We start from the raw sequence: 13,754 nt of genomic DNA, 5'->3' as shown, positions 1-13,754 counted from the left end.
ACTCACTCATTTGACGATGCCTCACAGTCAAATAATGGAGAGGAATTAATAAATTGACTGACCTTTCAAAGTTGTCACATTTACTCCATCATGCTTCCTCATTGCAACGTGATGAATGCAATCTACTGTTTAACCTGACAAATGCACACATGCTTTACAGACTGTTTTTTTTACAGTGGAACAATAAAAGAGGTGAAGAAGGTTACCATGTATGTACTTTGTCCTCTGTGTGCTGTGTAGGCAGAAGCAGAACAATGGGATGGAGGGGGATGATAAATGGGAGGATGAACTGCAACACAAAAGTGGTAGTTTTCTTACATTCATCATGTAGACAAATGTATTGGGACACCCAGACATTATAGTGTGCCACTGCCATATTGTAGCTCATAGCCGACATACAACCTATCGCCAAAGTCTAAACAATCGAGAATCGTCTGCATACTTTTTGCTTTTATTGAGTCAACAAAACAACCCAAAAAGATATAATCATGCATTATTAATAAAAGGACAAAGGTTAGGTTCTATTGTTTTGATGAGAGTGTGGCCGTCCGAATCTGAGGTAGAAAGGGAAGGGGGGGGCATTGCAGGATTTTTTTCAGGATACGAAGAGAAGAATTAATACAAACTGCCGACAGATGTTCACGTGTCAAAACATTCCAGCGAGAACAATACAAAACAACAATCAATACTGTCAAATTCAATCAAAAGAACAAACCCAATTTGCTTTTAATTAGCCACATAAGATCAGTGTTGTTTATACAGTCATCAAGTTAAGGGTCTGTGTTTTTTTCCCAATATATTATTTGCTGTTTTTAAATGTACAAGTTCCAGGTTTAGTAAAATGTGTCATTTGATTAGCTACATACAAAAAATATCTATTTCCCACTTAGAAATATAAAATAAATACATACGTGATACCTTGATTTACAAGTGTTTGAACAATTCCGTCACCATCCGGCAAAACTAGATTTTTGTGTGTGTGTTTTTAATGACGAAAAATGGTACTGTAGTGTAAAATATATTTAAAAAAAACATAAGCGAATGTAAAGTAAGTTGATTTTATGAATTGTGGCCGAGTCAGTGATGTCAAGAGCTTTGACTTAAGTTGGGGTGGCTAAGTACGAAGCAGTTAGTCAAGTCTCCTCCATGCTCCTTGTGAGATTTTTAATTTGGACTATTTGTCCTGTTCAATAATAAATGACTGAAAGTGCATTGGTGCCTCTCTCTCTCCTTTCTATCGCGCTTCACGTGCTACAATTGAAATTTGTGAAAATTGACTAAGCTCCATAAACTCTTGTAAGTCAAGGTACCGCTGCACACGTTCTTACAAATGTATCACTTTCCTGTCCTTACTGGTCAACACATACACTTCTGTGGCTTTTATTCCCGTTTGTGCAAGGTTCTTCAGTTGAGGAGCGTTCCGTACAACTGCGCCTTGGTCAGGCTGTCTTTGCGGGAAAGTCCTAGAGAGCCGAATTTTTGGTGGTACAGCGGCGGAGGTGGTGGGGCTGGTGGTGGCAACGACGGGCTCACCTGGGCAGACAGGTTGTGCATCTCCGCTTGGTAGTGCTGAAGGTCCGCCGTCATCTCCAAGGATCGGCGGTGGAGGGATTCGGTGGAGCTGTTGGGGCTTTGGTCCTCGTAATCCACACTTTGACCTCCAGATGCTTCGTTGCCCTCCACGTCTTTGGAGTCGGCCGAGTGGTAGAGGCTGTGCTCAGAGCCTTTGCTGTCCTCGTACAGGTGGGCTTGGCTGTGAGCCTGGCGGAGCACCGGGCTGCACTCGGGACTGGCGGCAACCCACATTGGATCCTGCACGCCGCCTGCTCCCTGCTGGTGGTAGTAGTCGGCGCCTTCCTGGAAGCTGCTGTAGAGCGGGCCCAGGCGGATCTTGGCCGGCCTCACGGAGAAGTGCTGCTCGGAGAAGCTGTACGGGGAAGCCCGACCGGGACTGCGGTAGGAGTGCGAGCTCAAGTCTTCGGCGCTGAGCTGCCGCCATCTTCCGATCAGCTCCTCCTCCTCGGGGGCCAGTGTGCTTCCTCGGCGGCTGTCTCCGTAGGCGACGCTCGGGGAGGACGACGGAGGAAGGGGCTCGTAGGGCTCGCTGAAACAGGAGGACATGGTGCGGCTGTACACGGGCGAGCTGCTGTTCTGCTGGTGGATCATCTCCGTCTGCTGGAAGGGATGATTGTTACCAAACCCTCCGGGACTATCCCTCTCCCAGGACGAGTCGCTCTTCCTCTCGTAGTCCCCGGAATCCCTCCAGTCCATGTAGAGGGTGCGATGGTGCGGCGAGGAAGCGGCACTGCTCAGAGGGCCGTTGGCTTTGTCTTCCGAGCCCCCTCCACTGAAGCTGGAGTAGGGACTAGAGCCCGCCCCCAAAGGGGGGAACTCAGCAAAGTGCTCCTGGGTGAAAGCAGCTCTCAAGCCCACTGAGCACTCCTCTGGGTTGCTGTCAGTGGAATTCTGCGGTTCAAAGAGGAGCTTTCTCTGACCGTGAAGGTCCATGCTCGGCCTGCGCTCCCGGTGCCGGTCGTCTGGGCAGTAAAGGGCGGTGTCGCTGCTGTACAGGTCGGACTTGTAGGCCGCACGCAAACCGAGCCGCTCCCCTTGGCCCAACGGCTCCAGGACGAAAGCGTGGTCCGGCGTGCGAGGGCTAGCTGAGCGCGAGGCCTGGCTGCTGCTACACACCTCGTCGGGCTTCTCCAGCACCTGCCCAATGAGCGAGGCCGACATGGAATCCGAGTACGTGCGGCAGAGTGGAGGCTCTTCCATGTGCATAGTCAGTCGCTCCTGAAAGTCAGTCGGGAGCTGGAGCGAAAACACACGCCCAGGTCATCAAAAGATTACAAGCAAACTTTACACAGATTTGTTCGGCTGGATTGGGTCCGTGAATCCATGTTAACGCTTCTTGGTTATTAAAAAAAGAAAAAAATTAAAAAATTGCTGCTCTATCAAAACAAAACACACAAACTTGCTATCTGCTTCTCTCCATGGCAAAAAGCAAATGCAGCACATCAACAGCAAGCCAGTTAGTTGTGATTGGCAATGAAAGGCTGATTATAACGTAAAATGCATGCAATTATTACTGCAACTAAACAGCACTGTTGGACATTCTATTCAGTTTGATGTATTTTTGAAGCAGAATACAATCACCGGGTGGCCTTTCCATTCTTGTTTTGCAGAAAGTGTTGCTAAAGGCAACCATGGGCCCAAGTCTTATTCACAACACCGCATAATTTATCAGTCAGCCCGCTCCCAGCAGTCCACATGTGCACGGACAGCCTCTGACCCGCACTCACCCACCCGGCTCACTCTTTGTTTGACCTTCTGCCCTCTGGGAAGAGGTACAGGAGCCTGCGCTCCCGCACCACCAGACTCGCCAACAGCTTCTTTCTCCAGGCTGTTAGGGCCCTGAACTCGCTACCCCCTTCTGCGTAGCGTGCGGCACTGTTGCGCTATTTTCGGGAATGTCTGCTGTACGCGCACTTGCTCCTTTTTTTTTGCTCCTCTTTTTTATTTATTTATTTGTTGTGTTATTTATTCATTATTTATTCAGCACGCTTTTGTTATACTTGTTTACTTGTTTGTCTGTTGTGAGCCATGTCTTGTCACCGTGGGATAGGGGGGAACGAAATTTCGGTTTCTTTGTGTGTCTTTGGCATGTGGAGAAATTGACAATAAAGCTGACTTTGACTTTGACTTATGTAAGCAACTTTTTCTCTATACGTATTTGAGTGCATATTGGTCCTGCGCAATCCATTTCCAGTCAGGGACATTCTATAATGTCCCGTCTGCTTGTCACAAAGTGGCGTCCGACCAGACCACATCAATAACCACGTTGGCGAGTACAAATTGAACTATCGGGCTGCAATGTGCTGTTTGACAGCCTAAAAGGTACTTTAGTGTTCTGATGTTTATTTTATATTTATAAATTATATCCTGGGATCAAACAAAGGGAAAAGACTATTAAAAAAAGAGCAAAATTCAGGCTGTGATGGTCTTCTATTTTTTGCTCACCTCGGAGAGCTGGGCCCTGTAAAGGGACTTGTTGCATTGCAGAAGCTGAGCAGCCAAGTTACAATCCTTCCTGTAGACATCCTGCGAAGCACAAATCAAGAGGACATGATTAAACCTTCACGCCACGGCAAAATCCAAAAGGCGTCTCCTCACATTGTCCCCCTGAAGCTTGTCGATGGTGAGCTTGGCCTCCATCAGGTGGTTGTTGAGCACGATGATCTCTCGGCTCAGCGCTCGCTTCTCATCGTCGTGGTGCTGAGACTGACAAAGCAAGAAGTCATACGAGGGAGGATGAAGTATACATATAATTACATCTTTTCTAGTCTGGCCAATGAGACCAGGTGTGTTGTACGGAGGAACAATGGAGCCACTTTCTCATGCTACAGTTTGGAGGAGGACAGCCAATTTTAATTAGCCATAATTAATGTCACTGCTACCAACAACAGGGCATTTGAATCTCAAACCCACCAAGGGCTTTTTTTCTTCATGGCAACAGCGGGCACTTACATCTCTGTGAATCTTCTCTTCCAGATCTTGGTTGATCCTCTGCAGGGCAGAGTAGCTGCTTTGGATCCTAAAGCACACAGGCAATAAAGTACAAAACTTTGTTTATACATGGTAAACATAAACTGGCTTGAAACGTGCAGCGCAAATTTTTATTTGATATCTTGAGAATGAATGTGCATATTAAGTTAGAGTCTATATTTGCTTCACCCGGTAGAGTTTGAGATTACAGACAAGAGCAAGACACGTGACTGGTTTGGAAAACAATTTTTATCCATACACTCGGGCATGAGCTGCCTACTGTAGCAAAAGTGGAGACAAAAATAAACTGGAGGAAAGCCGAACCCCGCGTTTGAGCTATTTTTATCCTCTTTCATCTTTTTTGAACCGCTGCAGCATCCATACGCTCTTATATTATTAGATACATACGACATATATACATTAATGTCTTCCAGTCAGTATGTTCTCACCGACGCAGTTTATCGGTGAACTTGTCCAGCTCTTCCTGAGCTCGCCGCAGCTCAGTCTCCAGGTACTGACGCGTGGCGTCAAACTCGTTCTGCAGCAGCTCCAGCTTGTGCGTGGTGTAGGAGAGTCGCTTCCGCAGGTCTTCCTTCTGCTCCAGCAATGAGCTGCACACACATAGATGAAGTTATTCGATTTTGACTAACGTGATTGACAGCCATGCGGTTGTGATGAGCGAGGTGGTGGTACAAGCAGACACATAATGAGAAGAGTTTCCCATTCTTGGAATTCAAATCCGGATCGAGAGGAACCCAATCATCAATATCAGTGTGTCAAGATATGAATTGTAAACTCTTTAATACATCACATGAATGGAATGTGAAAGCCGGGGATGTTGGGAACAGAATGTATTTCCTCGCACACTGTGATGAAGATTTTTTTACAGTCAGCGCCGCCTCCCTCTAATGAAAGGCCAAGTGAAAGTGGCAAAGGAGGAAATGTGGGCCGCCGCCGTGGATCCGAGCGCAGGCGGCCAGGCTTAATGGAGCCGGTATTGACGGACAGATGGAGGAAGAAAGCTAATGACGCTATCTGCAGTCCAGATAACCAAACGAATAGAGATGTGCTGGTGTGCTCTTTTCACTCTCCTGCCTCTTTTTCTCCCTAATAACCATATCAGGTAACAAAGGCTCGAAATGGAGAGGCTTCTTTTCAGTGCCGGCGGGTCACCGACTGGAAGCGTCATCTCATTAATATTCATGTTGGCCAGATTGCAGAATGTCTTTTGTGTTCGGATTGGAATGTGTTGCTGGATGCTATGGCTGCAACGATTTGCAGAAGACAAGCGCAGCTCCCCAGCCACAAATTCTACTGGTGCATTTAAACCGCAGCGCGTTGACTCACTAAATTTCGCCGAGACGTCCCCTTCCCTATCGACCGATGCTATATCAGTGTGCATGGTGTTCCTGAGGTAAGACTCCTTCCTACTAGCTTCCAGAGATGGGACCAATTCACACATGTGCAAGTCTCAAGTAAGTCTCAAGTCTTAACCTTCAAGTCTCAAGTAAGTCCCAAGTCATTTTTTTCTTGGGCAAGTCAAGTCAAGTCAAGTCCTTAAATAGGTCAAGTCAAGTCCAAGTCAAGTCCTTAAATAGGTCAAGTCAAGTCTAAGTCAAGTCACCTTATTATTCCAATTTTACTCGCAGAATCTGATTTTAGTAGTGAAAAGACAAGATATCAGTAACTTTAAGTAACCATCATTGTCCAATGTGTCTAACCCAGTGGTTCTTAACCTGGGTTCGATCGAACCCTAGGGGTTCGGCGAGTCGGTCTCAGGGGTTCGACAGAGCCCCCACTGAGGAGGTCCGAACAAACCTGTTTTATCGTGTAGCTTCTGATTTGCCAGTATGTAATTTGTTGCGAGTTCATGCATTGTGTTGGTTTTGTTCTTTGAACAAGGTGATGTTTATGCACAGCTCATTTTGTGCATTAGTAAAAACCATCTATGTCTTGAATTTAAAAAAAATAATTTTTCACTAACGAGGGGTTCGGTGAAGGCGGATATGAAACTAGTGGGGTTCGGTACCTCCAACAAGGTTAAGAACCACTGGTCTAACCTGTTTAAAAAATATGACAATAATTTGGATTTGCACTGTAATTACTGATATTCAGTAAAATACATCATGGAATCAAACAAAAAAGAAATTACCTCATACAATGATTTATTGACAGCTCAATCTAAGCAAATGAACGTCTGCCGACAGTGTCTGACACATTTGAGTTGCAAATATGAAAAAATAATCAGAAAAAAATCTGAAAGAAGAAATGTTTTTGTTGCATATCTCGCACAGTGCTGTCCGTCTTTTGCCGTCATAAAAGTAATTGCGATAGCCGAAGGTGATGACTCGCGGGACCGCTCCCGCTGACATGTTTGCGCATGTCTGATATAAAGGGACGTGATTCTCCAATAAACACGTTCGGTAGGTAGAGAGGGCACGACTGATTGATTGACACGGTAGTGATCCAATCATGACAACGGCATTCTCAGCCTGCGCTCCTACCGTGTTATCGATATTATTTTTGTATTATTGTATAATGTATTATTAATTTTATATTCAAACTGAAAACATAAACTAAATAACACTAAAGTCATTCAAGTCATCGTGTCTCAAGTCAAGTCAAGTCCCGAGTCCAAGTTGAGTCTCGAGTTTTTTCATTTTTTTTCAAGTCAAGTCACAAGTCATCAAAACAGCGACTCGAGTCGACTCGAGTCCAAGTCACAGTGACTCGAGATCCCATCTCTGCTAGTTTCATTTTCCAGCGATAACACATCCTGCTAAAAGTCACAACTATCTTGCCCCGACTTGTCAATAATACTCAATCAAAACCACTTGGTCGATAGTATGAACACTCGCACAGGATAGGAACAATGCCGGGCTAAGCTCCTCCTCCCCATCTGCGTCCGTCCATTGATGTGTGTCCCCGCAACGCTACACGGTCTCTCAATTTCCGAGCCCTCCGGCCCTCCCCAACATCTCTGTTATTTATTTCTCTGGAGAGCACAATGAGTCGAGGTAGACTCCAGTCAAAGGGGTGTTGTTAGCTAACTCGCCTGCGGGGGATTTATCTGCATTTATGCATTAATAGGACTGTAGACTTTGGCTGTCCTGAATGAAAAAGTGCCTCAAGAGAGCTCGGCGCTGTTATATAAGGTGCTTTAATTCAAACGGAATCCAAGCCAGTAGCTGAGAAACCTAGTTTAGATGGCTCTGTTGTATTTACTCTGACACAATTAAATATCTTGCTTCCAGCACAGCTTTACACCAAATGTTTATACTCCTAAAAAAAAAAAAAAAACCTCATTAATATTATTGCTTTTTGGAGATTTAAATAGTAGGGGATTACTTATAACGCTCCAGGCAGGTGTTTGTTGTTTTCGTGAATTTGCATAGAGTTGCTCGAGGGACGTCGAATGTCCCATTAGTGACCGAGGCCGCGAGCGGGAGCTGAGTCAGATCTAACGATTGCTCTCACTCTAGCGTGAAGATGACGAGGCAACGTGACTCCCGCTTTGGCAGAGGATGCTTGAATGGTGAGAGGAGACACCTTGTGGGTGGATGAGTGGACAAACAAATGAAAATGAGGACAGGTGGCAAAGACGGTGCGACTCCATTGCGTTTGCTCTTACCTCTTTTTCAGGTGTTTGCCGCCATTTCGGGGGACTTTTAAGGCGGTTTTGCCAATGTATATCTTTTTCATGGTTTGCCTGTGTTCCTTGCCTGTCATGTGTTCATAGGGGGGGGACCCACAAGGAGCTGACGTGTTAGTGTCCCAAAGGAGACCGCCTAAGTCTGGCCTGAAGAGTTACTGATTGTTCTGCCTGCCAAACAAAACAAACACACATTAATCAATCAATCCATAATCCGGATTAATGGCCAAAATCAATCATCATTTTGAATGAACAGTAGTTAGGGTTTAAGTCATATGTAGCACCGTTTCCTCCACATGATGAAACAAAATGACTTTGACACGGCCTTCTATTTGGGGGAGCCCCACCCTGCAACCACGTCTGGATGACGCGCGTAGGAGAGACGCCAACGTCAGCCCACAGACGACCGCTGCAGGTCAGTCTCAGTTTGAGCCCAGACGATGTGACTCAGAAGGGGCAAATGTGCCTCCAGGTCTCCTTAGCGAGACCTTCGATAACAACACAAAACAAGATGCCAAAAGCAAATGTGCTCATCACCTGATTGCCGGTGGGTGATTTCCACATCAGGCTGAGTCGGCATGGCGACAGCTGGTGACAGGCCTCCCCCACCCATCTCACACAAACACCGGCGGCTTCTCTGGAGCTGCTCCCCTCTGAGTCATCACACACCAGCACAGGATACGTGCCTACGGTGGGGTGAGATGGCCCTGCCGGTTTGGAGCTATTTGGAGGCTGATCCGTTGGTATGCATGTTACCATATTTGATTCAAAGCAGATACCTGCATGCCTTGTTTGTACACTGCGGCATCTAAACACACACACCCTCTCCCGGGAAAAGGAATAACGCAGCACCATAAGCGGGGGAGTGGGGGGGGGACATCTCAGGCCACATCGGTCGCTCCCTAGCGCTCGCCCTCCCTCGCTCTCTTCCTCGTTCTCCCTCGGTCGACTTTAATTGAGCCTCCTCACTTCTGCGGACGGTACCATGCTCATACGATGCTGCCAAGTCGCCCACTCACGCTTCGCTCGCTTTTGAGAGGATTTTCTGAGCGTTGAAAAGCAAAGCAGGGAAGGGAGGCGGGAGCGGAGGAGGAGGACGATGATGACATGAAAGTTGGGGATAGAAAGAAAAGCGGGAAGTGGTTGTAGGAGCTCCCCTTTGTTTTTTATATGTGGGCTATGGTGGTAGGGTGGCAGTTAAGAAGTCTTATCTGACAAAAATGTAATTCATTTGGGTGACTGGAGAATACATGAAGAAACAATATACTGCAACAGCTCAAATCTCAAAGTACGATGGACTTTTGAATTAAAGAAAAGAAACCGCCACGTTTCCCATAGATTGTGGAAACAAGAGTCTACGCGGGCAAAATCCCTCGCCATGGCACAAAGCTCAGCATTGGAGTGAGGGCGACCTGGGGCGGGGGGGGGGACGCTGACTCATCGGAGAGACATAGGTAAGAAACACGGAGACAGCCACGACGACAACTATGCGTCGCACCATTTCCTGTTTCCTCCACACCGTGAAGCAGCAGACCTGCGCCAATGCATAATGTGCATAACTCAACCGCCTCATTGAAAACATTCACTCCTTCAATGAGCGAACTGCCCTGCCCGCTATTGACAGAATGAAGAGTAGTTCCACACCAACTAACAGCTTTAATGTTTAATGCCCAGCAAAAGGTGAAATCGAGGCACCAAATCTAAGCAGACCAGTCATTCCCCAAATGCATATTTTATACATGTATTGTACACTATTATTAGATCTGAGACTGCATTTGCAATGCTAATCCACCGACCTCAATCTTACGAAAACACTTAAAGCAACTGGCGGCGGCTGAGAGTCTTGCATCAGTTCATACACAATTCATGGGCAAAGATGAGGAGCAGATGCATTCATTTACTATTGCGGCGGTGACTCTGGACTGTCTTGTCATTTTGTTTATATTTTTAGGGCAGGAAATTACACGCGCTATTACTGGTAGAGCACACCGAAATTGCCAAAGTGGTTCAATTTGGAATTCATGTAAAATGGGAAGGAAGGGGACTCGAAACAAACAACACATCAAGTAACCCACTTTAGCTTCTTAATACCGTATTGGCCCGAATACAAGATGACCCCGACTATAAGACGACCCCCTCTTTTTCAAGACTCAAGTTTGAAAAAAAGACTTTTTGAACACCAAATTTAATTTTTATACAGAAAATAATTACATCTGAAACAAATGATTATAACAATATATTCGAGAGAAAAAGCATGTTATTTTGCCTCATTCAAATCATACAAAAACTGTCTATCACATTTTAATATCTGAACATTTAAATATGTAAACTAAAGTGCAATCACATTTGTAAATGAATGGCTTCTGGTTTTTGAAATGTAAATAAACCAATCTACTGTGACAAAACAAAAAAATTGCAATAACTGCATTAACCATCAAAGTCAAGTCTAACTAGTCTTGAAACAAATCTGAATAAGGAAAAACATTGCAATAAAATAATGCAAACTGCAACCGCTATTGTTGGGGAGCCTGAGGACTGAGCCAACCCCCTATTGGCTCGGATAGTTATGCTCTTTTCACCCCCGGGTGTCGGTCAGAACACAGGAAGGAAGACGAGGTTCAGTTTTGATTGATTTACTGAATTATTGGCAAATAATAATAATAAATAACCATAAATTAAATACTCTCGGCAACCCACCAAACATAAGTCATCGATCGAGACAACAAAATGCATTTGCTGGCGACCGTTAGTCGCCGTGCCGCTGCGTAACGGCTACGATGCGAGGCAAACTTAAAGGAGCGCGCCAGAGCTGTCAATCAAACGGCGCGCACACGAAGCAAACCGCGATCGGACAAACGGCACAACAGTGGACAGTAGTAACAATGAAATGTATATACTCACTTTGTGTCAAAGACGCACGCGATCACAGCAACATAGTCGATACCAGCAACCTTTAACTTACCGCTGCGCACAAGTGAAAATGGGTATAATGTCTAGACCCCGAATATAAGACGATACCCACTTTTTCAGTCTTATTTCAATGCAAAAAACATCGTCTTATATTCGGGCCAATACGGTACTTTAAGAACCACTCGGACAGCTCTGTGGTTTAATCCATTTCCATGCTGGCCTATTGCTTCAACGTGAGGGATGAATGTGACCCACTACTGTGGAGGAGGGCAAAGGAGAAGGATCACAACACACGCGAGCTGATGAGGTCCGCTTATTGACTCCTGGGGGAGCTGTCAACGCTACTCCACAAAGACCTTGCACACTCATTCAAGGCTGCCTGGTCAGAACGCCGCGGCCAAAAGGGCACATTAGGATATTGAGTCCATAAAAATGCAACACCACACGTGCACAAGCGCTATTTGACAGTTTTACGGGAGTGCTTGGTTGTCACGGCGACGGGTCCCCCATTTCCTCCTAACTTGCTTTCAGAATCACATTTGGTTCAATCTGGCGTTATCAGTCAGACTGAAAAAAAAAACAGCACTGACACAACCTCCCCCCCTAATCAAAGTGAAATCTTCTCCATGCAAAATTGACATGACACTTTCCATCACAGGGCCCCTTGAGGCAGGAACCCCAAGGCCAAGTGAGGCGCAGACAGTGTGAGGGAGAGAGAATTTCAGGGCATTTCATCATGTACAGCCTTGCCGGTTGCTGGAGTGGATGGAAGCACAAGGGGGGGGGGGGGGGGGGGGTTTGGCGTTCAGGTAAGACCTGAGCTGAGAGCAAGGACAAGAAGCGCCGGACTCCCCCCCATCTATCTCAACGGGGCTCCAACAATCCAATTAAAACTGAGACACAGCGGTGAGGACAATTGACGACAGGAAACTTAATTAGCCCTCGTCTGAACTAGTCATAACGGTGTCTGTAATCACAAACAAATGTGAACTATGGCCTGACAGAATGAATGAAAGCAACAATGAGGCTTTCCTTCTCCATCAGGGAAGTAAATGCGATCATTTTCTACTGAGCATCCGATAAGCTTGTTGCTGGAGCGGTGCGATCATGCAGAGTGATCTATCACTGAGGCACGGAGCATTCCGACAGGTGAATGCACACATCATGCAGGTTAGAAACAAGTATTGCATTCGGGGACCGAGTCAAACATCAAACTAACAACTAAGCAGCTCTGCATTTAATTTTGATGCAGCCGCACACACGCAACTGCTCCAAATTGAAGCTGCAAAAGAGCGAAGCGCTACCTGGTGCTCACGCACAGCTTCATCCCGGAGGCGCACGAATCAAACCGACTTCGTCCTTCCCACAGGGATTGTTGGAGAAAACTCCCTTCTGTATATCGGCTCTTTCCTGAAGCTGCGAGAACCCCCCACTTCCCGCTGCCGCCACAGGCTGCTGACGCTTCTGCTGACGCTCCGACAACAGCAGCAGCAGCAGCAGCAGAAGCAGCAGCAGATGAAGAGGTGGAAGAACAGCAGCGAGGGAGGAAAAGACTGTGCAAGAGTGGGAGGAAAGAAGAGGGCACGGGGAGAAGGCGTGGGTGTGACGAAGGAAAGGATGAGGAGAGAGAGGATGCCTACCTGATGGTGTCTACGTGCTTCGTGCCATCGTTACACACCTAAAAGAAAAATAACAACATCGGTGGAGTGCCCTGGGAGCAACATACACGCATGTTTATGTTCATCTTCCCCCCTTCCCAGTTTTTACTTCTACAAAAAAATAGGGCTTTGTCGCCATATGTATGCAAGGTTAGAACCATCATCTCATCAGCTCAAAGGCGTAAGATTGGAGAGTGAGAGGCAGCAAGAGGGGGGAGAGGGAGGGAGGAATGGGTGCAAGAGAGAGTGGAATCCTCCCTTGCAGCCAGACTGCAGATACAATATATTGCAAGCAAGCAAAGGTGGCGGGCAGCAACCTCATTGACGTGCAGGGAAGCAGAAGGGAAAAGACCAAGGGGTACAGGTGGTTCCATCTGTTGAATCTGGAGGCAGTATCATCCCAACGCGTCTTTATTTTTTTTCGACACACGTCAGCCTTCTGTCCGTATACAAGGCGCAGGGTGTCATGTTTCATAACCTGAAGATAGACGATGATGACAATCATGCAGAGGATCAAAACATGGATGATGTGCTAAACAAAAAAAAAAGTTGAAGTGACGTAATAGCAAATGCACTTCAATGCAAAAATAGTGTGATTCAATTATTGGAAGAATAATGCTAAGTGTTACAAGGACCCTAATTTAATTGTAATGTAAAAATGCCATTTTGTAGACACACTTTGCGTTATTAAAATCCAGTCGAATTGAAAATATCAGTTTCTACGTGTAGGATTGTTCACCCACTAATAGGGAACGTGAGCTGGGATTAGACCGTTGTGAGACAGGTTAGTTTTACCCTACTGATAATGTGTCGTCGAGCAGTCGAGCACGACACGTACTGTGTCAGCGAGGTCGTGCTCGACTGCGAGGCATGTTTTGTACATGTGCACTGGCAAGTACAAGGCTGAGGAGATGAAAGTTTGCTGCAAGCAAGCAACACTATGATGAACGCCAACAGGCTCACACGCTGGCTCCACAGCCCCCACACCG

The 13,754-nt window shown here is 46.3% G+C and overlaps 1 protein-coding gene across 3 annotated transcripts in view; it reads right to left on the bottom strand.

The window, feature by feature from the left end:
- Nucleotides 1–435: 435 nt before the first annotated feature.
- Nucleotides 436–13,754, bottom strand: part of LOC148382023 (brain-enriched guanylate kinase-associated protein) — a 15,816-nt gene continuing 2,497 nt past the window's right edge. The window contains exons 2-9 of one of the 3 annotated variants that reach the window (XM_088362569.1): nucleotides 13,083–13,243; nucleotides 12,748–12,785; nucleotides 12,412–12,660; nucleotides 4,995–5,156; nucleotides 4,528–4,594; nucleotides 4,174–4,281; nucleotides 4,021–4,101; nucleotides 436–2,811 (exon numbers count right to left, since the gene is read on the bottom strand). In XM_088362569.1, coding sequence (XP_088218695.1) covers nucleotides 1,405–2,811; nucleotides 4,021–4,101; nucleotides 4,174–4,281; nucleotides 4,528–4,594; nucleotides 4,995–5,156; nucleotides 12,412–12,660; nucleotides 12,748–12,785; nucleotides 13,083–13,139 — 2,169 coding nt within the window. In that variant the 5' untranslated portion in view covers nucleotides 13,140–13,243 and the 3' untranslated portion in view covers nucleotides 436–1,404. Of the gene's footprint in view, nucleotides 2,812–4,020; nucleotides 4,102–4,173; nucleotides 4,282–4,527; nucleotides 4,595–4,994; nucleotides 5,157–12,411; nucleotides 12,661–12,747; nucleotides 12,786–13,082 lie in introns of all 3 variants that reach the window. The other 2 variants (XM_088362570.1, XM_088362568.1) reach the window with 2 other exon arrangements.

This window comes from Syngnathus floridae, chromosome 19 (assembly GCF_059516105.1).
Source record: "Syngnathus floridae isolate MCC-2025c chromosome 19, RoL_Sflo_1.0, whole genome shotgun sequence".
NCBI classification, from domain to species: domain Eukaryota; kingdom Metazoa; phylum Chordata; class Actinopteri; order Syngnathiformes; family Syngnathidae; genus Syngnathus; species Syngnathus floridae.
The sequence above is the reverse complement of the archived record's forward strand: the minus strand, read 5'-3'. Positions and strand labels throughout refer to the sequence as shown.